This window comes from Corythoichthys intestinalis, chromosome 14, assembly GCF_030265065.1.
Source record: "Corythoichthys intestinalis isolate RoL2023-P3 chromosome 14, ASM3026506v1, whole genome shotgun sequence".
Classification (NCBI taxonomy): Eukaryota; Metazoa; Chordata; class Actinopteri; order Syngnathiformes; family Syngnathidae; genus Corythoichthys; species Corythoichthys intestinalis.
In genome coordinates, this window is record NC_080408.1 from 7,108,524 (window position 1) to 7,133,262 (window position 24,739).

Here is a 24,739-nt window from a genome sequence, read left to right on the forward strand (position 1 = left end):
TGCCTATATATACAGATAAAAGGCAGAGTAAAATGAATAGAGTGAATTTTGGCAGTCTTTGGAGCCTTTTTTTGATTGTCTAAAGCCTTAAAATCCCTCTCTCAACAATTAGAAATATCGTGGGAAAGCAATGTGGGGAAGAAAGGTGGTAGTTGATCTTTTTCTTTACACCCCATGTTATTTCCCAACGCAGAGAAGATATATCAATTGGTGCCACGATGCACAGTCATGGTTGCACTTCCCATCATGCATTTGGGCAGAACAGTTAAATGACTACAGTATCATTTACTGAAAGCTCAACAAATACACTAGATGGCAATATTTAGTCACAATATACAAAGTCACATTTATCCTTTAAGAATTACAAGTCTTTCTATCCGTGGATCCCTCTCACAGAAAGAATGTTAATAATGTAAATGCCATCTTGAGGATTTATTGTCATAATAAACAAATACAGTACTTAAGTACTGTATGTTGAATGTATATATTCGTCCGAGTTGTATTCATTTTTTTCTTAATGCATTGCCAAAATGTATATGATCGGGAAAAATTATCGGGAATGATTGGAATTGAATCGGGAGCAAAAAAAAAAAAAAAGCAATCGGATCGGGAAATATCGGGTTTGGCAGATACTCAAACTAAAACGATCGCGATCGGATTGGGAGCAAAAAAACATGATCGGAACAACCTTAGTTTCAATGTCAAATTATTTTAATTCATATGAACGTTGATCTTTTAATAACTACAAGTCTTTCTATCCGTGTATCCCTTTAAAGTTTTTAGCTATGATCGGAAAACCTCTGGATCACATATCGCAATGGTCGATCTGCCAAGTGGCAACAAGGACCCTTCATAGCCTTGCCAGCTCACAATGAGAAATGCCTTCTTAATTCAGGGTCCTGTTACATTTCCCCCATCTTGGAATAATGGATGGACAACAGGAGGAACTGTTTACAGCAGCTGCTCTGTTGATGTTAAGGCTTACTCTTAAATGGTCGGCGGGATGAGTTCAACGCGGGGTCACAGTACCAGCCAATCAGTAATCACATGCACGGTGTGATTTGTGGTCAAGGCTGTGTGACAGATACCCCTCTGCTGTAAAATACCGTCGGATTAGCAGCTGAGCTAGCAGCTAATTTGAACATCTCCCATCAAACATTTGCTCAAGAATGACAAGTCCTGAATGCCGTAGTGTTAATAGGAGCTTTATACATGTCATTCATATATTTATATATATTGCTTTTACAAAAATACAAATGATTTTTTTGTCTATACAAATAAATAAGAATAACAATCTGTGATTTTCACAAGAGGGTCAACCTTTGCGAAAGACTTTGAAATACAAATAACTTAGCATTTGTACAGATTTATAAGTTAGACAAGGCTGTTGTGAGGCCTGGTTGATAGCTGGAAGGATACATTCATAGTTTTTAGGTCAAGGGTCTCCAAACCGGTCCTCAAGGGCTGCTGTGGTCTTGGGTTGGACAGATTAACCGATGAGGTTTCTGCTAAAAGAAGCAGCACTTGACTGCAATCAACGGATTAGACTTGTAAAACACCAGATTGGTGAAAAGGTGTCTTGTTTTGTCGGAATGAAATTCTGCACCCACTGCGGGCCTATGTGGAATGGTTTGGAGACCCCTGTTTTAGGTAAAGCCGTAATCTGGCTCTCCAACTCCATCTGGCTGAATCCCGCCGAAGGATACTCTCCACGAAAGGAATAACCAGTGTGCGTTTGAGTCCCGTAAAAAAAGCGGGACCGCAGTCCTTCGGGGCTTTTCAAACAAGAATGTTTGAGTTCTGCAGTTCTGCGGTTTCACTGACGTTAAGTCTTGAGGGCCTCCAACGCTAAGGATATAATCCTTGGCACACTGCGGTAGAACGATTCATTTTCCAGGCCTACAAGACTGTAGAAAGTCAGAGGTCGTCCTCCCACAGTAGCTCTGACCCTTGCTTGATAGAGTCCTCGATCGTTCTTAGAGTTTAGATCCACTAAAATCTGAAACAGAAGAGAAACCAAACTCATTGTTTTGTTGATCGTTCATCATAAAAGCCCCCCGACCTCTCGATTGTTCATTCATTCATCCGTCTTCTGAACGGCTTATTCTCACGAGGGTCGCGGGAGTGCTGGAGGCTATCCCAGCTAACAAAGGGCAAGAGGCAGGGTACACCCTGAACCGGTTGCCAGCCGGTCGCAGGGCACATAGACAGCAGTGGTGTCAACAATAATCGATGCAGCGATGCATCCCGATGCGGGGCATGGACGATTTGATTCGATGCGGGCAACAAGTCAAATCGATTCAGCGCATTTTAAAATATATAAGTACGTTCAAAAATCTCCCCTGCGCAATTCCGTTGATGCAACGGATTTGGTTTCTCCATTTGTATTATTATTTCCATGTTTCATTTTTTACACACCGCATAACTCTGGTCAAGTTTCCCATCAACCTCGTAGAAGCCAAAATGTCTCCAGATGTCTGCTTTCAATGTCTTAGGTGCTTCAATAATCTTTCTCGCTCCCTCTTTCTCCGCTTCAGCCATTGTTAAGTTATGTCCTATCTCTTAGAGGTTAGATCTTGTGCGGGTCAGGCTCAAAATGTTAAGCATTCATGTAAATGCTTTTATAATGATCATAAAAATATGTAGACTATTTAAACATTAAAAAAACTTGCGTTTTTTTCTGCCAACTGAGAATTCATTACGAAAGACACTTTTATTTATGCACACAAAGGCAACACAAATGTGATCCTTTTGAATCTTCTCCTCTGTGTATCTGCAAAATCGCATGTTTTAAAAACATTTTTTTATTAAACTTCCCCGGCGTTATTTGGTTGTGTAAATGCTTTTATAATGATCATAAAAATATGAAGACTATTTAAACATTAAGAAAACTTGCGTTTTTTTCTGCCAACTGAGAATTCGTTACGAAAGACACTTTTATTTATGCACTCAAAGGCAACACAAATGTGATCCTTTTGAATGTTCTCTTCTGTGTGTCTGCAAAACCGCATGTTTTTTTATTTTTATTTTTTAATATTAAACTTTCCCGGTGTTATTTGGTTTTGTAAATGCTTTTATAATAATCATAAAAATATGTAGACAATTTAAACATTAAGAAAACTTGCGTTTTTTTCTGCCAACTGAGAATTCGTTACGAGAGACACTTTTATTTATGCACACAAAGGCAACACAAATGTGATCCTTTTTAATCTTCTCCTCTGTGTGTCTACAAAACCGCATGTTTTTTTTTTTTTTTTTTAATATTAAACTTTGCCGGCGTTATTTGGTTGTGTAAATGCTTTTATAATGATCATAAAAATATGTAGACTATTTAAACATAAAGAAAACTTTTTTTCTGCCAACTTGAAGAAATGAAAATAAATTGCTGTTGCTGCGTTTTGTTTTCCGCGTCACTCCAACAAATTAAAAAAATTTTAAAAATTGGGTTTTTCGGGCTGGGCCTGCAAATCTAGTTAATTGATCGGGCTCGGGCCGGGTCGGGCTTCAATATCAGCGGGCTGTGTCGGGTCGGGCTGTATTTTTTAGGCCCGATCTAACCTCTATTGCACTTACTTTTGTTCTACATTGCAATTTAGTTGATGTTTTGTTTGCAACTGAACTGATCACTGGATTGATATTGTGATAAAGATGCTGCTGCACTACAATATTTTCTTTGTCGTTTTCTTTAATATTTACTTGAATATTTTTATTGATGGGTCGTTGTGACTAAAATACAGTGACTGTTATAACTGATTTTGCACAGAAGTTCAGATGTTGCACTGTGTGAAAGGGTGCTACTGTGTGTAAAAAAAAGAGAAAGCCCTTGTCTCATTCAAAGCACTAATTAAAGGCTGTGATCTGTTTTTAAAAAAAAAAAAATAATATATATATCTGAAAGTATTTTCATTTGACTTCAACCAGGAGTGACACAAGAGCCAATAAAAAGTTGTTTAATGTCTGACCGCTTGTGTTGCCTCATGATTCACGAACAATATGCTTTGCTTTAGAATTTTAATGCATCCCAGGCTTTAATGCATCGCGATGCATTGGCGAATCGAACCAAATCGAATTGTGACCCTCTGAATCGAATCGTGGCCCTCCGAATCGTAATCGAATCGAATCGTGAGGGCAGTGCTATTGCACACCTCTAGTCCAATGTTCGATAATATTGTCTTCAATACCAGTAGCTGTCAATAGGTAGCTAATAACTTTGTTTATTGATGTGTAAGAGGTAAGATTGGCATTGGGGGTAGCAGTAGAGGCTAGCTAGCAAAAGCAAAAAATAGCCGTCAAAAGGAAGCAAAGACCATTTCCTTTCGGAGAGTCCCGCTAGAATGTGAAGAAGAACTGAACATAGTGTGATTAACTTTCAACAGGGATACAGTGATACCTACTCCGACGTAGGGGCCCAGGCATCAAGTCAGTAAAAATATGATTAGAATATGTTTTTCTTTGTGTTTGATTCCTATTCAACACACGACTTTATATTGGCAAAATAGTCGGCAGAAATGGATTTTTACATTTTTTTTGCTTGTGGCGTGCCTTGGGATTTTTTGAATGAAAAAGTGTGCCATGGCTCAAAAAAGGTTGAAAAAGACTTTTTTTCTCCTGTCGTATGCTCTTTAAACCAGCAATCTCAGAACTGTGAGGCGGACGTGCTAACCACTCTGCTACCATGTGATTGTGAATGATGAATTACCTCTTGAAAGCTCATACGGAGGTTCTTGTTTGGGATATTTAGCACCCAGTTGTAAGAGTCTCTCACTTGACTGACTTGCTGTGAAGTCTCTCGAACACTCGGACAAACTGTAAGAACAATCCAAAGATTTTAGGGAGCGTTTATCGTATAGCATTGCGAGCTGTCAGAGAAAAAGCCTACCTTTACCACCGGGACTAGGTGTTTGTCTCTTATGAAGAAGGCTTCTTCGTTTTCTGTGTAAACTTGAAAGATTTCTGAAATGCAGAGTTTGTCTGGGTTGAGATGTCGTCTTTTCCAGATCTCTGTCGTTTGGTGGAACTGGTGTGGATACCGAAGCTGATAACCTTCTGAGATTGTCCAATTGGTCCGACAACCCATCAGCTGAAGTGACGGTTGTTTCACTTTGTGTCAAGGATTCACTTGACCTTAGTTTATCAATTTCAGTCATTAGGGCTGCAAGAAGTGACCAAGGTTTCTTGGGTTTTAGTGAAGAGGAAGGACCAGTGTTGATTGACAGTCCTGTGGAAGATGTTGGAAGGAGAGGAGGGCTGTAAGAACGTTCCTGGATATAGGATAGGTCCAAGTGAAGGATGGGCGGGGCAGCTTTAGAGTCCAGTTTGGAGCGTAACGCTGAGATAATATTTCGATATTCCTTCTCAAGATGAAGTACAGAGGAGTCCCCTGCCTGGAAGAAACATGTAGAACTATTGATTACCAGTGTTGGGCACATTACGTTAAAAAAGTAATTCGTTATAGTTACTCACTACTTCTTCCAAAAAGTAACTGAGCACATAACTGAATTACTCTATAGTAAAAGTGACTAGCTACCAGGGAAAGTAACTATTTCCGTTACTTTAAAAAGAAGTTGTTGCATGTCAAAGAATTTGCAATTTTCTGAGCAGTATTCGAGTCAGTTGAATAGAGAAGAACAGACAGGCAGTTGTGTTATAGAACCTTGTAATATTTATTGCACCTCACCAGCAACAGATTTATCCAACACTTGAAGTGCAACCAAAATAAACAGATTTGAATTGCTTAGCACAGATGTCGACAAAAGCTTTGCCACGGGACATAAATTACACTTTACATGCACGTTCTTTCCTTTATTTCGACTGACTTGAAATATTACATTTCCACCTCGTAAAGGACAAATTTTCCTCTGAATGCTCTGCCATCATATCCCTCTGCATCTGTTTTGCGTGTGTGTGTTTGCCGCACGCGCTGTTCCGGTTTGTGTGTGAAAACACCGGCTCTGAAGTACGTGCGCTATTCGGCTCAAGAGTTTACGTCAAAGAATGGGGGATCTCGTGACATTTGACAGCAACGCAGCCATATTGGAAGAAGGTCTGGCTCGCGGGACATTAAACTTTAACTTGCCAGTTCCACAAAGAGACAAACTCGTTACTAAGTCGAAGAACAGATATGTGATCAAACTTAAGGATGTGAACAATGTTGACCGTTACGAGCAAGCCGAAGACAAATGAAGTAAAGATGTCAACGGGCTTCCACAATTACACAAAATGGACATTCTGATGTATTTATTCTTTGGTGTATGTTACTAAAATCATCAGCAATTCCGAAATTACAAAGCGCTACAAAGCTACGAACAGTTTTGCTGCGGATGGGTGCAGGACCCGCACATTATGACCGTATCAAACGGCAACTCCATCGTTCTTGCAAAGGTAGGCTATGTGCGTTTACTATTTTCATTGCCATGAACCTGAACGCACCCCAAGTCTTGGATGACAAATAAACAGAGCAGATTAGACTTGCTACGGCTGGTAGTCTCTTCAATTAATTCAAAGTAACGCACCGCTTTTGACCGTCAGTAACGGTAACGGGGTTGTAACCAGTGTTGTTAATAACGGCGTTAGAATATAACGGCGTTACTAATGGCGTTATTTTTTTCAGTAATGAGTAATCTAATTAATTACTTTTCTCATCTTGGCAACGCCGTTATTGTTACTGAGGCGGGAAAGGTGTGCGTTACTAAGTTGGTTGAATAAAAAAAGTAAGTCTGAGAGAGACGGAGTCACGGAGACTAGAGAGCAGAGCAGGAGTGGGGAAGACGCCGTTGCAAACGCGATGCTAGGTGGCTCCAATTATACCTGACTGTAGCCATAGCCTACAAACTACGCCCACATGATACGGTAGATATCACATATTATAGAACTAGATGCAAATGACAGACATGGCTGCATTGGCAACACGTTTTAAGGACTACATGTGTTAGTAAACAGCCGCCATCTTAAAGCAGTAGACCTCTCAGGAAGGCTTTGATGTAGAGATCCTTCCTAGCGAACCTAAGTAACATTTTTTTTTAATCTAAAATGCTCCTAAATCGGCAAAATCTTGACTTAAATCTATCTTTAAATGATGAAACAGTTTTAAAACTTGTTGAAAGTAGACAAAAGGGAACTAATGCAATAACAGGAGCAATTTTAACAACTTTAATGGTTGATTCACAACTTTAAATGACTTCCACACATAGCAAAGGTTACTATCTAGTTATTGCAATACCCTTGTGTCTAGTTAAGTGGAGGGTAAAGAATTGGGCTGGGGCCAGTTGTCCTAAAAACCCTTTAAACTTCACTTTGTGTGACCTGTTTTTTTTATTTTATTTTTTTTTTTTTTTGAGGAAAAAAAAACATGACAATGATCACTAGTTACTTTGCCAAGTAATTAATTACTCTTACATTCAGGTAACTGAGTTACTAACGCAATTACTTTTTGGGAGAAGTAATTTGTAACTGTAATTAATTACTTTTTTAATATAAAATTAACAACACTGGTTGTAACAGTGGAAAAAATAATTAGTTAGATTAACCCGTTACTGAAAAAAATAACGCCGTTATGTAAGTCTGTAATCAACTAGATTAGCGCCACGTGTATGCTCTATTGTGATTTTGTGTCAGTTTAAGGATTACAATTGCTTAACTAAAAACCCTCACTCCAATAAAACGTGAAGAAAAATATTAAAGATGCCGATCGATCGGGTCCGATCACGTCATTTTCAAAGTATCGGAATCGGCAAAAAACTATCGGACATGCCTTTTTTAATATATATATATATATATATATATATATATATATATATATATATATATATATATATTTTTTTTTTTTTTTATTAAATCGTTTTCTAATTGTATTTAACGTTACGAACCAAATGTCTTTCACTCATCCAGCGTCTTTAGTTTTGGCTTAATGTAGGGCTATCAAATTTATCGCTTCAACAGAGGTAATTGATTTTTAAAAAATTAATCACGTTAAATTATTTAACGCAATTAATGCATGCGCTGTACGACCCACTCACGCATTGTCGCGTTCAATCTATAATGGCGCCGTTTTACCTATATATAGAGCTAAAAGGCAGCGTAAAATCAGTAGAGTGGATTTTGGCAGTCTTTGAAGCCATTTTTAAATTGGCTAAAGCCTTAAAATCCCTCTCTCAACAATAAGAAATATCGTGGGAAGCAACGTGGGGAAGAAAGGTAGTAGTTGATCTTTTTCTTAAAACCCCATGTTATTTCACAACACAGAGAAGATATATCAATTGGTGCCACTTTGCACAGTCATGGTTGCACTTCCCATCGTGCATTTTGGCAGAACAGTTAAATGGCTACAGTATCATTTACTGAAAGCTCAACAAATACACTAGATGGTAATATTTAGTCACAATATACAAAGTCACATTTATCCTTTAAGAATTACAAGTCTTTCTATCCGTGGATCCCTCTCACAGAAAGAATGTTGATAATGTAAATGCCATCTTGAGCATTTATTGTCATAATAAACAAATACAGTACTTATGTACTGTATGTTGAGTGTATATATTCGTCCGAGTTTTATTCATTTTTTTCTTAATGCATTGCCAAAATGTATATAATCGGGAAAAATTATCGGGAATGATTGGAATTGAATCGGGAGCAAAAAAAAAAAAAAAGCAATCGGGGATCGGATCAAGAGCAAAAAAACATGATCGGAACAACCCTAGTTGTAACAGCGGAAAAAATAATTAGACTACCCCATTACTGAAAAAATAACGCCGTTATTCCCAACACTGTTGATTACAAGTCTGTCAACTAGATTAGCACCACGTGTATGCTCTGTTGTGATTTTGTGTCAGTTTAAGGATTGCAATTGCTTAAGTAAAAACCCTCACTTCAATGAAACGTGAAGAAAAATATTCGTGTTTACACAATGGAGTTTATATTATTCTTTCCTCATTTGGCAAATGTAATTGATCTACAATACATCAAATGAAACGAATCTGGTTACATAATGATTTTATTGTCTTCCAATGACTTTGGGGCCAACATTGTTGCTGGCGTGCAATGAATTGTGAGCTCCTGACATCAGAGAGTTCTGTCGCCTCGTGAGTTTGCATGCATACACATTGGGAATGCTACACCGTGTTACCAGAACAGAAGACATAACCTCCGAGTATTGAAGGGTTGGCAAAGGTACGAAAACGTGTCCAATTGCCTGTATCAGGTTCAGGACGTTCAACATTTTAGGCAATAATTTTGGGGGAAATTGGTTAAGGATCTGGTCAAAATTTTCACTTTTTATTCAGGAATTGTGCATTATTCATTCAAGCTAAACCAATTTAGGATGTTGGTACCTGTAAGAAAAGGTTTTCTTCCTCTTTTGACAATGCGGAAGAACTATCTTTGGACGTGTCGTTAGGTTGTGTCTCCATATCTTCAGCGATTGTTACCAGGTAATTCTCCCAGTCTTGCACAGAGGGGCCCAACGCCTTGAAAAAAGCTGGAGGGGCTGGAAAGGAACCCTGGTCCTCTGGTGTCACAGCACCACCTTGCTGCTCTACAATGAATAACACACTTGTTGCAACACCAGTGATTCGATTTTTGTGAGAGCTAAGAAAGTTTGGTTGGATTATACGTACCGTTGATCTGCACAAGATCGTGACTGCCACCCAAGGCTCTCTTGTCTCTGTTGTGAAGAAAAGCACTGCTGTAGATGTGTTCGACCAGTTGTGGAAGAGTCTGGGTGAAGAAGGTTAAGTCTACTTTGTCCCTGATGTAGTCTTCAGCGCTCTGGAGCAGGTCAAGCAGAGTCTGCAGGAACGAACGAAGCTCTACATGCAAGATTATGAGAGAAGGGATAAAAACATCACATAAAAACTCAACAGTTGCTCGTTGTAACAGATCTATTTTGAAGAATGCTACGTACGACATTTTTGGAATCGGGTGAGACATTTGTCCTCTGCCATTCGACTGCAGGTGCTGCTCAACTGGCCCGGGGGGCACGTGAGGGTGTAGAAGCGACACAGAGTGCTGAACTCTGACCTTTGCTCCTCCTCTGTCATTTCTGTCGTTTTTAAAAGCTCCGGACATGTCGGCTCCCGACTGCCAAACGACTCTGAGAAGGTGGGACAAAAGGGAACCGTTCATAATTGTTCATACAGTATGAACTTTAAGAAAGTCTGTTTTTTGTTGTATATTTGTGGCTTCAAACTTACTTTGTATCTCAACCTGAATCCAGTCTGAAAAAGCAGACACACGGGTATAAACTCCGGGCTTGCCTTTCTCTCCGCATCCATCACCCCATGATGTAATACCATGTAGCTGGAAGCGACCAGAATTTCTGTCCTGGTAGATCAACGGTCCTCCAGAGTCACCCTACACAAAAGACATTACATCAATGTACTTACCACCAGAAAGCAAATGAAAAGTTGGCGAGGAAGTGAAGAGCTTTTGAGAACACAGATTATTTTCTGCCTCAGTTAGTGGTACCCACCTGACAGGAGTCGATCCCTCCGGTTAGATAGCCGGCACACAACATGGTGTTGGTGACCAACTCTTTTCCCAGTGCATTCTTGCAAGTGGTCTGAGGCAGTAGGGGCACTTTGGCCTCCATTACAACGTCAGCTGATGGGCCATCTGCATAGAGACAGTATCATGCATTATTTCTTTCTGGAGTACACATGAAAGTCATGATCTTGGCATGTATGTATTATTGGCATTTAAAGGTTTCTGGTTCTGCGTCGGGCCGACTGTATAGCTAAGGCGTCGATGAGCATTTGAAGCTCATTTGAAGCTTTGGACAAATAATCTTTTGGCTGTAAATGCACAGAAAATTGACTTCAAATAGTAGTATTGTTACATTCTGTAACGACATGGAACTGGTCAATTGGCCACTGAGTGCCCTGGCCAAGAACTTCTCTACAATGCGGCCATATTCGCTGCTCAGCCTTCACCGCGTACAGACGCACTCTGAGCTCCTGAAGCACTCTCTTATCTTAACGGATAAGCGCTCAGGGCCAGCAAGCTCGACTCCCAGTATGGCTCCAAAGAATTTGAAACCTGGAGACTTGGATGAAATAAAATCCTCCATACAGAAGTTGGAGGTCTCCTTGACTGGCTTGATTCAAAACCAGAATCAAGAAATCATCAGAGAGCTCCAGTCAGTTCGCGCTGAAAACGAGAAACTCAAGCAGGCGGTCGAGGACAGAGATGTTCACATCAAGAGGCTGGAAATTTTGGCTGACGATCTCGACCAGTGCCGGCGCGCAAATGAGCTCATCATTTCTGGATTACAACTGACGCCTAGCCCAGGGGACACAGTGGCGCAACTGGCAATTGCTAAGCTGAAAGAGTATGGAATAAACATGGAGCCGCTGGACATCCGTCGCTGCCTTCTGTTCCCATCTGGGGGGAGAGGACCGGTGACGGTGCTCATGAAGCTGGCAGACCACAAGACCAAGACTGCCCTGCTTAACCACCTGAAAGGGTCGAAGATTTTTTTTGAATGACAACTTGACTCGCCGAAATGCCAAAATTGCATGAAAAGCACGTTAACTCAAAAAAGCTGGGAAAATAGCCAACACCTGGGTCTCGGATTGCAGGATCCTTGTCAAGACGCAAGATATGAAGATAAACGCTATCACGAGTCTTGACCAGCTCACTATAATAGCTGGATAACTGTAAATACTACACAGCGAACCAGTATAACAACTCGTGGATGTGGACGGTAAACTGAAACTTATCAACGGCAGGAGTCTCTACCAGAATCTCGAACACACTAAGGATTATCTACTAAAGATAACAAAGGCTCTGACTTTAATTTGCACGGACATAACATGACACGAATGAATCGGGCATCAAAGGGGGAGGGGGTGTTGCAATTATGATTGACAATCTCCTGGAATGTATTACAATTGAGCTCCTAATCCCCAATTGTAAAAACATAATTATCTGCTGTGTCTACCGAGCTCCTGATTCAAATGTCTGGTATATGGAAAAGATACTGTATAAAACGAATAATAAGCATGTTTTCGTTGTGGAGACATTAATCTTGGGATAAAATATGTACAGCATGTTGTTTGATTTTATACATTCATGTCTGATGAAACTGTTACAGTGACCTTTGTGTGTGCCAATTGTTGCCGCTACTCACACCAGCTGTGATAACTCATAATCACTTTTGCCTCACACATAGCCACAACAAAATGTTCCACAGCAAACAGATGCAAAAATGTCAGGGACATGACTAAGCCATAACCTTGTACGCCCTGAAATTAATTGACCTGCTTGACTGGACGCTAAGTTACTAAACTCAGATTGTGGATTGTGTTATTGTACAGTTTTAATGTATGTTCTATGCCTGAATGTGCGTCTTTAGTTGTATGGAGGACGGGAAACTGATAAGCATATGCTTCATCCCGTCCGCCTTTGTCTTCTTCTTCGGTTCCTTTGGGCAAATCATATCACATTTTGTAATTGTCAATGATTGTCAATGCTACCGATGATGATGACAATAAAATTCCATTCCATTCCAAAACCTGGACAATGCGCCTGCCTGGGATAAACCCTAAAGTCTGGATATGTGGAGGATAGCTGGGGTAGATGGCGGCCTCTGTGTCTGACCACATTCAAAGTGGAATGACATCGAGGATGATTTTCTTTTTGTTGCGCTGCTGGGTGCTATTCTTCTGCAGGGGCTTGGAGTACACTTGATTCGTCGGAACATCATCATAATGTTGGATAACCAATAGCGATCGGTGGAATTAGCAACTACTGCGGTCAATGCTATCGCTGGAGTGAATGTCAGCCTCAACAAGGCCTGTGATGATATATTACAGGTGAAGAATGGCCTGGCGACATCCAACACTGCCACAACCTTGAGATGAATGTTCGTCGGGAGGCAGCAAGGAATGAAAACTGCGACGAGGATTAAGTCGACGAAAGGGGGGTGGCGGACACGGCCAGTCATCGGTCCTTAGCTATTCCCCATCTTCTGGATCGAATCAACTGAATAAACTAACCACTGAATTATGAACTAATCTACTGGATCTAATCAAAATAACGAGCACATGGATACGATCGACAATGGACTAAAAAAACAACAACCTTGTAATCACTACGCAATCTGAATGTCAAAAATTGTTATTCAATCTTTTCTGTGTCCTATGGTATACTGGGGCGGGGTCTCAATAAGCTTCGGCTTCTCCCGTCAGCCCTTTTCTTTTATGGTTGAATTAATCGTAAACACATATAAATGCTGAATGTTTGTTAGATTTGTAATGCCTGAAGGGAAAATAAATAAATAAAGAAGCTCTGTGTAGAAGTGCTGCATTGCGCTGTAGTTCGCCGCCCAGTCACTAGGGGGCTTTACTTAGCACTCCTTGGTTTATTTTATGTCAGAGACAGAGCAGCTGTTTCTCGAGCTGGAGTTCATCGAAATCGAAAAAGAATTGATTTTACTCCAATGTTGAAACATGGGAGATGCCGAAAACGTTTGGTCTGTCTGACCACTGAACCAGTCGAGGCAGAGAATGATGAACTTACCACACTTGAGCCCCTTTCACGCGTACCTGATTACTGTTAAACTCCTGGGATTTAAACGAGTAGCCCTTGTGTGTGAAAGCAATTTCCCGGGTCAACAGACACGAAGATTACGCAGACATTTAACAGGTCGCGCCCAAGTATTTTTGTCTGAGACTTTCACGGGATGAGGCTTGTGTGAAAGCACGCGTTTGATTCCCGGGTCACGGCACGAAGGCTGATGACGTAAATATCATGGCGGGCCGATCGACATTTCTTCTTTCTTCGCAGTAGGACGAAAAGCGGCAAACAAACATCACAATTATCAACATAGCTAACTGGAAATTGAAAAATTAAACTGAAAACATAACGGGATTTAATTTCTAGTGGATCGTAGAGCCGAGGAATAGAGTCCATCGTCCATCTTTGGAAATGTGTGGTTTATTTTGTTGCCGATGTTAGGGTCTGCAACTGCGGAAACATGTTTGTACCTCAAAGCAGACAACAACAGAGGGAGCGTTCAAGGGTTTATTAAATACAAATTACACGCAGAAAATGGAGAATAACACAATGGGTCCGTGACAGTCGGTCAACTTAGATCAATGATACTAACCTAAGCAGTAGACAGAGAGCCGATAAGACCACAAAATAAATAGTCAAATACCAGCATAACGATTTCAAAACAAGGGCGGCAGACGAACAAGCTAGCAAATGCACAATATTCGAGAGTACAAGATGTCGAATAGCGCCCAGCAAGTTAAAACTCGGCACCCTTGCATTGCCTAGGCTTAAACACAGTCTTGATGAGCTTGAATTGGCTGCAGGTACAACGTCGGGAACGCTCCCACAAACTGTAACAAAACACGATCTGACAACAGAATGTGACAGCTGATGCCGAACAAAAATGACGCAATGGCCTGGTTATAAAATCGCCCCAGCCGTCCTCCCCGCACAGAGAGCACCGAGACGCCAACCCGGGATAAATCAAGCTACTTTCACACATACAACCCGGTTTATTCCTGGGACAGTTCCCCATGTGTGAAAGCCTTGACACGGCTAAATCCCGCGTCACCTTACACGGAAATTTACTGGGATTCTGAAAGGGGCTTTGTTCACCCACTAAGGAGCATGGACGAAGAGATGCACTTTCGATTTTTTCAGATGTCAGCGGGCAGATTTAACGATCTTTTTCGCCAAATTCAACATTTAATATCACACCAGCAAACCCACTGCGTGTCTGTCGAAGTTACCCAAAGTTGGTGATGCGTGGCGTGTGACCCAATCACAGTCCTTGCCATTCCTGGAGCAACACGCCACATGTAGTCAGGATTTATGGGAGGCGAGCACCAGGCTACGGCAGGGTGTCCAAGCAGGCTACGCTGTCATCGGTGTACCTATGGCGTCGTCCCAAGCATAAGCTTAGAACTATTCGTCATTCATCATATGGCGAGCGTCTGATGTGGACCGTCAGCTATCCGCATGATGGTCTGTTGTTATCACTTTGTCATTCATTTGTTGCATCATGGGCTCTTTTGTCGGCTCACGCAAATATTCTTTCACATGTGCTCATATTTTAGATCTATTTTATTGCTGTTACACTATAGTTGTAATATTTATATTTTATTATGTACTATAGCAATAGAAGCAGGCATGTCTTGGATTATCGAGTAGCATGTTAGCTAAAATACCAATTCCCTTCAGCTTGTAACAAAATGTCTACTCACCTTCATAGAGAGAGCCCCAGCCTGCCACCAGACAAGGGCTGCCAGTAGGGGGCTCCACCCCAGAGGGCAGACACACAGGGGTGACACGGTCAGAAAGAACCACTGGAGACGTCAACTCCACCAGGGCTATGTCGTTGTTAAACGTCTTTGGGTTGAACTGTAAGACATTGAAAACATGTAGCTCGAAGGACTTCAAGAAATGTCCTGTTATATTCAAATGGAATTACGTATCCAAGGCTACCTTAGGATGAGGGATGATGCGGTTGACTTTGAGAATCTGCTCACCAGGGTCAGTCTTGGTGATGTCAAACTCACCCACCACGGCAGTCCAGTAGCTTTCACTACGGCTCCTGTGTAGGATTATGCACATGGCACTTACTAAGTGAGTGTACAGTTGTGTATATTCTGACCTTACCCAGCAAAACAATGTGCTGCAGTGACCACCCATGAGCTCTCCACTAGGACTCCTCCACACATCAGGCCACCATCCAGCTGCAGATTGACCAACCAAGGCCAGCTGCCCGGTGGAGCAGGGGACCCCCCCACGATCCTGGAACGAGGTTGGGTTACGTTGTGTGCTGAGGATAGCCTCTGACCACACACGGCTGTAGGCATAGATACAACAGATCATGAGGAAGAGTTGCTAATTCACCTAGCTGTTAATGAGCAGTATGATATCTGTGAATTTAGCAATTGGAAGTTGGCTATCTACATTATATGTACATATGCTTTATGCGGAAGGATGTATTCCCTCACCCTGCACATGCGTCTGAGTGGCGGGTTCCAGGTTCTGCATTGTGTTAAGCAAGCTGCACTGCAGGACGCGGGCGCTGCAACTCTCACCCATGATTCTGATGCAGCTCTCTTTGTCCAAGTTGCCGACTTGACAGCGGTGTTGGTAGAAGGCGCAGGCCTGGCTCAGGGCCCAACTCCGCTCAGCTTCGTCCTGAAGCTTCTGGGCTTTGCTGATGACATCGCAGCTAGGCTCTGATAAGGCATTGCTGGGAGAAACTGTTGGGGCGGAAATTGGGGAGTTAAAATGGGTCATTTTGAAAGTGGTGGAGTGAAAGGGAATCTTACTGCAAGATCCAGAGGGCTGTCCACAGTCCTGAAACAAACAGGGAGCGCATCCTCTGCAGCCCACCTCTGCCCGACTCCTCTCAGTTGATGCTCGGTCCAGAGCGGAAAGGGCACTGGACATGGCTGCCTCCAGAACCAAAGTGCCACGATCGGACAAAGCTAAACGTGGACACAAATGCCAAAGTAAAACATTTGGGAGACAATCAGGAAGCCCAAGATATGCAGATATATAGAGATATGCAGTACTTGCAAAAGTCTTCCTAGTGAGACAATAATAAGAAACAAAAGTGTCAACAGTTTTAGAATTTTTCCCACAATTACTGAATAGTACATTTTAACTGTCATGCATAGTGATAGGACTGCTTGTGAAACTATGGCTAGTGGTATCTAAGGATACGTCTACACTAGGACGGATATGACATGTCGGCTACACTAATGTGCCTCTTATCCATGCAGCAACTTACACAGATAAGTTAGCCGGCTAATATTACCCGCCGCTTAATATAGACGAGTGTCACCGTAGAACAATCAGATACAAAGGAAGTCAATGAATGAAATGTTTATTGTCATCATCATCAGTTTCATTAAGGAAACCGAAGACAGACATAGACAGACTGGAAAAAGCATATGCTTATCAATACCCTACAGCCCGACAGTGACGTCATGGAGCGTGCAATCACTATTTTTAGTGCGGCATGACGGCACCGTAAACAATGGAGACGGACAATCAAGACGTGGCATACCTGCTCCTCTTTTCTTTTCCACAGTCATTGATTACAGTTTATCATCTAGAGTGTAGAACAGATGTCAGGAACCTATGTCTTCGCAAGTTATTTCTGGCACTTTTGATGAGGTCATGTGCCTCTCCGCCAAACTGCAATTTTAAATGTAGTTCCGGCCGGCTCGCTGGACTTTAACAAGCTGTGATGAGCTGATAATGCATTCACACATTTTTCTTCAACCTTCAAATGTACGTCACAACAAAATGCTTCAATTCAGTTCCCATTGGTTGTCCTCCCATCGTGGATTACATGGAGATGAGCGTTTTATTACAGCCAACTCAATGCCGACCAAACTGGAGTATAAAAATGTGAAAGGGAAGAATAAACCACGATAAGTGAACTCTGTGGTACCACCAGTCAGAGAGGTACGCGGTCAGTTTTTTTCCATGACATTTCCGCCTGTCAAAACTGTCACCACTTCCAGGATCGCCACTGCTCAAGCACTCTTGGTTGCGGTTTCCGCTTCCATAAAACATACGCTGCGCCACACCTTTCTATTTGTTATTTTCCAAGTAGTGAGTGCGCAACTGAGCATCGATTGTAACATCCCAAGTAACAATGGCAGGCTTTCGTTGTTGTTTTCTAAAGATTTACTTCAATCGGCAGCTGCTCTTAAAAGCCGAGTGCGCCCTCAGCCCTTTCACTTTAGCTCCTGCTTAGTATGTATGCTTGTTTAATGCCCGCATAGTTATCTGCCTGTTTTGGTTTTAGGTCGCTAGCGTCTTTGGTTTTGAAAATATTTAAATTTTGAGATTTTGAAAACAGGCCCCCTATGTAGTGGCCCGTGCCTCGTTTTCCATCAACTAATAGTGAAGTCTATGCCAGAGCATTCACAGCCAATCTTTCCGGTTTTAGGGGCATTTTTGGTTTACTTCCTGTACATTTTAGGGCATTCACAGGTCAATTCCTATTCATTTTGGGTCACTTCCTGTTCAGTAACCCAATATCCACAGGAAGTGACCTGTCAATGCCCCAAAATGAACAGGAAATGGCAGCTGAAGAGGTAATTTTGGGGCATTTCAGGTCATTTTCTGTTGATTTTTGGGGTACCTCATTAGCTGCCACTAACGGTCATAGACGCCCAATCCGTTTGAAGTGGGAAGGATGGCAGCATTTATTCATTCGCTGCCTCCCTCTCAGTTCAAACGGATTGGACGTCTTCTAGTGATAAACGCATTCCAATTCACAGCAGAACAATGAATAGAGCTTGATTTTCTGTGTATTAGTGTTTTGGAGAAACAATGAAAACAAACCTGATGCATGTCTGCCTGATGCATATTTGTTGTATCATGATATCATCGTTATCATGAGTTTTGTGTCAAGTATCGTTCCCACCCCCAGTCATAACATCTTGACGGGCCAATGGTATTCTTTTTTAATTTTATGTAGTGTGTGTGACAAAGTCTCGGCGTTAGATGTTGTCATCTATGTTATGCTAAAAGCTAGCTGAAAAAGTTGTACATAATAGCTTTATAGAGTTGATTGTTATTTGCAGTACCAGTCCACGTGTCAATTATCTGGAGCCTCTACTTCGCTCCGTGAAAAGCTTCGACTTGAATGCTTGTCATCCAATATTTTAAGCAGTTTTGTCTCAACACGTTTTCCCAAGTTTTAAACTGAAGCAGTTTTGTGAGCCGGGAGCCCCTTTTTTCTCATGCCGCTCTTTGAGCTCGTTGGCAACATGTCGGCGAGGCTAGTTCACGCTCAATGCGCCGCCGAGGCTTTCTACAGACACGCTTCAATCGGGCCGCCGACCCTGCTGCTCCCCCCTCAGCGGCCGACAACATCACAGGAAGGACACTAACAACAGAGATACTGATTGAAGTACTTAATTAGAGGGCCGGCGCTGAGCGGGCAGAGGCTGGCAGGCATGGATGGACGGACCCAGGGGGGCACGGATAGGCAGCCATAGTGAGGCTCGGACCTTGCGGTGTTAGCTTGAAACTGACAAAGCTTTAACCGTCAGTTTTGCTTTTAAAATTATGAAATTATACTTAAAATCAACACTGTTATAGTCTTTTCTAGGCTCTCTCGAACAGCAGCTAGCATGCAATTAGCTTCGTCCCCCTTTGCCATAAACATTCATTAAAAATGGCAAAATGATGTAAGTTGTGTACTCTAAATTGCAGCAGTGTTGAACACAACACTTGCTTTAATGACTCGACTTCGCAACTGTTGTCATATTACTAAAAATTTCAATTAGATATTGATACTCGAAAAAAAGAACCATTTTCAGTACTACGTAAATAAAAAGCTCAAAACTATTATGATTAGAGTTGTCTGATAATATCGGCCGATGAAAGCATTTGAAATAATATTGGAAAATATCGGTTTTGCACCAGTATGTATGCTAGGTTACAAATTACAGTAGAAGTCTGCAACTTTTGTGCATGGGCTGGTCACAGCAACTATGCTTAGAGTAACTTTTAAAACTCTCCAAACTTAGATGCAATGAAAAATGAATTTTAAACTCATCACATATAAACTAATGCGTCACCAGAAAGAAATAGTCAGTATGAAAAGTAATAAATTGGGAATTGGTGTTTGCCTGTCTGTATTTGTAATGCTTTGGTCGCCATCTACTGGCTCTTTGTAGATTGGGATATTGCTTATCGTTTAAAAATGATCATTATTGGACAACTCTATTATTATTTTATGAACTCTTTCATTGCCGTTGACAGTGATAGACGTAAAATCTTGTGGCTCTTAATAACTAAAAACTTTAAATATTTTTTAACTTTCAATACATTTATCACTAGTAGACGTCCAAATTCATTTGAACTGGTAGGGATGGCCCCGAATGAACTAATTTGTTGCCATCCCTCCCACTTCAAACAGATTGGACGTCAAGTGTCATCAATGGCAGCCAATGTGTTAACAAGGAAAATGCAAAATTATACTCCATTACTATCAAAAGTAGTGAAAAATCAAATTTCGGGTGACCTGTGGTCATGCAGCAAAAAAATAAATACCTATCTATTCTTTTGCAATCAAAAATCGTATAGGGATACAACATAACAGTATCAATACTTTGATACTTTTCGATACTTTGATTCCCAACAGTGCAGAGATCATCCGGTAATCCAATTTCAGTTATTTGGTTAGGAAGTTGTTATTTATTTGAACGACTAATTGAATAATCTGTTTATGCCATTGATGTATAGTGTCAAGCATAGCAGAAGGTACAGTCAACCTGATGTCATTCATACAACAAAGTAATTGCTTTGTCTGCATGTACCGTATTTTCCGGACTAAGTCGCATTTTTTTTAGTTTAGCTAGGCCTGCGACATATACACTCACTGGCCACTTTATTAGGTACACCTGTCCAACTGCTCGTTAACACTTTATTTCTAATCAGCCAATCACATGGCGGCAACTCAGTGCATTTAGGCATGTAGACATGGTTTAAGACAATTTCCTGAAGTTCAAACCGAGCATCAGTATGGGGAAGAAAGGGGATTTGAGTGACTTTGAACCTGGCATGGTTGTTGGTGCCAGAAGGGCTGGTCTGAGTATTTCAGAAACTGCTGATCTACTGGGATTTTCACGCACAACCATCTCTAGGGTTTACAGAGAATGGCCCGAAAAAGAAAAAATATCCAGTGAGGGGCAGTTCTGTGGGCGGAAATGCCTTGTTGATGCCAGAGGTCAGAGGAGAATGGCCAGATGACGCAATTAACGCAGATGTCCCGTTCAGACAGATTTAAATGACAGTACAGTGAAACGCTCCCTTGTTTTTATGGAGTTTTGCTGCCCTCTGCAGGCGTTTGGGTGAATGACCATCTCACATATTGCCTCAAACAGATTACAATGAGGCCGTTTATGGACATTAAGAGTGAAGAGAATGCCACCAGCCGCTTGGGGGCAGCGCCGTTCCATACTCATGTTATTTCTTCTAAACGTGGGAGAATTAGTAGTTGTGAGACGTTTATGCTGTATTCACAATGCAATGCAAATTGCTATTTGTGCTCCAGATATATTTCGGTAAGTTTTCTTTATTTTAGTGGCAATTATGTGTCTCTTGTTGTATTTTGGGTAAGATATGTACAGATATATGTTATACAGTAAAGGCGAGTGGACACAGGCGTTCCTTGGACCGCGTCGTTTATTGGCAACTCCTTCACAACAAACATACAGGGGGAGAACATGTATTTGATACACTGCCAATGGGAAAACCCATTGGCAGTGTATCAAATACTTGTTCTCCCCACTGTAAATATCATTTGGTGAAAACACAACAAAAATAATATTCCTATCTCTCCCAAAAAAAATAATGTTCTCAAAAAGAAAAGCACTTCAGTCTATAGTAATGAGGCCCTATTCTGACACACAGTTAAACAACAATGCAAAATGAAATGGCGTTCCATATCAAAATAGCTATGCAAAATACACGTAAAACTTAGACTTTGGTCACTCTATTTTTATTATTGTTATTTTTATTCTTCTTATTATTATATTAACTCTAATTTTGATTGAAAAATTTAACAAATTTTATTAAAACGAAAACATGAAGAGGGGTTTTAATATAAAATTACTACAACTTGTAACTATAACATTTATCGTTTAAGAACTACAAATCTTTCTATCCGTGGATCACTTTAACAGAAAGAATGTTAATGCCATTTGTGGATTTATTGGTACAATAAACAAATACAGTACTTATGTACAGTATGTTGTATGTATATATCCGTCATGTGTCTTATCTTTCCATTCCAACAATAATTTACAGAAAAATATGGCATATTTTAGAGATGGTTTGAATAGCGATTAATTGCGATTAAATATATATATTAGTATAGCGATTAATTGCGATTAAATATATATATTAATCGCAATTCAAACCATCTATAAAATATGCCATATTTTTCTGTAAATTATTGTTGGAATGGAAAGATAAGACACAAAGATGATATATACATTCAACATACGGTACATAAGTACTGTGTTTGTTTATTATAACTATAAATCAACAAGATGGCATTACCATTACTAACATTCTCTTAAAGCGATCCATGGATAGAAAGACTTGTAGTTCTGAAAAGATAAATGTCAGTACAAGTTATAGAAATTTTATATTAAAACTCCTCTTAATGTTTTCATTTTATTAAAATTTGTGAAATTTTCAATCAAAAATAAACTAGTAGCTCGCCATTGTTGATGTCAATAATTACACCATGCTCACTCATTGTGCTTAAACCCATAAAATCATTTGGACCCAATCGCCAGCAGAGGGCGCCAAACACAAAAAAAAAACAAGTAACAAGGGGACATTACACTGCTGTCATTTTAATCTGTTTTAGCGGGGCATGTGCGTTAATTGCGTCAAATATTTTAACGTGATTAATTTTTGAAAAATTAATTAACGCCCGTTAACGCGATAATTTTGACAGCCCTACTATTTTTGTGTAGTGATCGCAAGTGCGACTCGTGACAGCCAACGAGCACTTTTAATTTTTTTCATTAATATAGAATCCTTATTCTATTAATTTATTTACACTTCCCCCCTTCCCCCTTACTAAGGTTGTTAAATCTACTTCCTACAAAAGACCTAGGCCAAACATGGCTAATTTATTTATTTATATATATGTATTTTAGAAAAATAGGCCTACAAGTACTGTTGTGATATATAAATAAAATTTATTTTTTTTTCAGTTCATTCATTGTCAGACATAAGCAGCACAGCAAAATGCCACACTAAAAAATTAGTAAAAATATCAAATTGGGTTACCTCTTCATGGCAGGCAATAGATCGGGATTGTCATTTGTAGGACCATGGCTGCCAACAAAATGTTTTATGCATATGAAGGTGAATGTCTTCACTTAGCTGGCATTAAACTGGTCTTTTGGACGTCCGTACAAGTTGATCCATTGTTCACATTTTGTCCCTTCTTCATATGTGGACGGTCGTAATGCCTAGACTCATTTGTACAAGTGCCATAGCAGCAGTGTTTACTCGGGATGTTCTTTTTGAAAAATTACCGGCAGAAATCAAGCAGTACTTGCATGGGTTCTATGCGAGTGCGCTCCTATGTTGACCCCCTTCCGGTTTACGATGGTGACGTGACGCAGCCTTGCGGTCTAAAAATAGCATTCGTGCTATTGCCACTCACACTACCGCAAGTGTTTAAAGAAGCTGAACGATGCGGCGGTTTTCAAGAATATCGCTCTCAGGCTTATCTAGCAACATCAAAGCTTCAATAGCTGTCACTCATCGTTAACTTTAACAAGCAATTTAAGAGTGCACTGCAGACCAAGAAAAGCAGCAGGACGGAGAGTGATCGGATTGGGACATTTCTAGTTTGTTGGCTTTGTTGCCGCACATTAGAAGTATCTAAAGTATCGATACTCATAAAAAAGTATTGATACTTGGATAGTGACATAAAGGTTCGCCAGATTATATTTTTTACCAGCTTTAGTATCTAATAAAACCAGATACGCGTGAACAACATCTTTTGAGCCTGACATCTAACTCTTGTTTTTTTGTTTTTTTTTTAACTTTTTTGATCTAAGTGCTTACCTTTGAGCGCACTCTGCGGCATCCTGTAGACCTCTCTCCCAGCCGGAGCTGCCAGTAAGCAGTCCAAGCCCGTGAACAGCAGCGATACGAATACTAGCATTGTGTCAGCGCATGGGACGTCAGGTGAGGACAACCGGGAGACGCTGTGAGAGAATGCCAAGGTGATGCTGGCTTTCTATGGCCTGACTGCGTCCAGGTTGCTGTCTCTGCAGAAGACTTTTTCCCTCCTCTTGATTGTCTGCAGTGCGGGGCATCTGTCTGTAAATTTAAGTCGTGGAACAATAAGTGGCTCCCGATTGCTCCCCTGGTATATATAGAGTCACCAGGGAAACACTAGAATGGGGGAGGAGAGGAGAGGGGAGGGAGAGATGCTCCCATGCAGGGCCAATACACAAACAGATGAATTCATTAAGATTGTGACAGCAAATCGGGTGCAACTTGCCAAGGCTGGACATCACAAAGAGGTTTAGTTCTGTGAAAGGAGACCCACGGATAGGGAAAGGCGGGGGGCGAAGGCCGACCGATTGGCTCGGCGGCAGGCGAGGGGGTGTTGTTTGAATGAATTAATGGGAGAGGAAGAGGGAGAAAGTTAGAACGATAAGGATATGTGCTGATGTGAAAACGGAGGGGAGGAATGCGCCGCCAACTGACGGGACGCGGCGTGAGCTCGCCTATCGGAGGGGAGGGAGACCGGGGGGTGAGACGGCGAGAGAGGGAAGTGTCTGCCTTTCTCCGTGCCTCTCAAAGAGGGCATTGTACCCCGGCGTCCCTCTGAGGATGCCCGCATCAAAGGCATCGCTTGGCCGCCGGCTGCATTGATCACTTACACTCTTTTATACCCCCCATTAAAATATTGTCAGTTCACATCACTTTTGTCTTTCTCTGCTGAACTTTACTTTTGTTACATAAAGATACAGTACATGAGTGCTTAGGAATTTAGGTGTCCTTTTTGTTCGTTTGCATTGCATGTGATGAGCAGCAGCTTTTTGGAAGTTACCGCGCTACTACTAGTAGGCATGTGCCGGTATGAGATTCTGACGGTATAATAAACTTAAGCCAAAATATCACGGTTTCACTGTATCACATGACGGAATCTGACCTTCTATCCAGACTACCGGAATTGGCGAGACTCTGACAATCCAGC

The 24,739-nt window shown here is 41.1% G+C and overlaps 1 protein-coding gene across 1 annotated transcript; it reads right to left on the reverse strand.

Moving 5' to 3' along the window:
- Positions 1–1,211: 1,211 nt before the first annotated feature.
- Positions 1,212–23,860, reverse strand: prss56 (serine protease 56). The gene is made up of 14 exons (XM_057857854.1): positions 23,596–23,860; positions 16,296–16,454; positions 15,972–16,226; positions 15,631–15,820; positions 15,457–15,565; positions 15,216–15,372; positions 10,466–10,608; positions 10,188–10,347; positions 9,899–10,087; positions 9,612–9,803; positions 9,327–9,529; positions 4,880–5,384; positions 4,700–4,806; positions 1,212–1,999 (listed from the first exon to the last, which is right to left on the reverse strand). Exons 1-14 carry the CDS (start codon positions 23,693–23,695, stop codon positions 1,826–1,828), a joined length of 2,643 nt encoding a protein of 880 aa, XP_057713837.1. The 5' UTR covers positions 23,696–23,860; the 3' UTR covers positions 1,212–1,825.
- Positions 23,861–24,739: the final 879 nt, after the last annotated feature.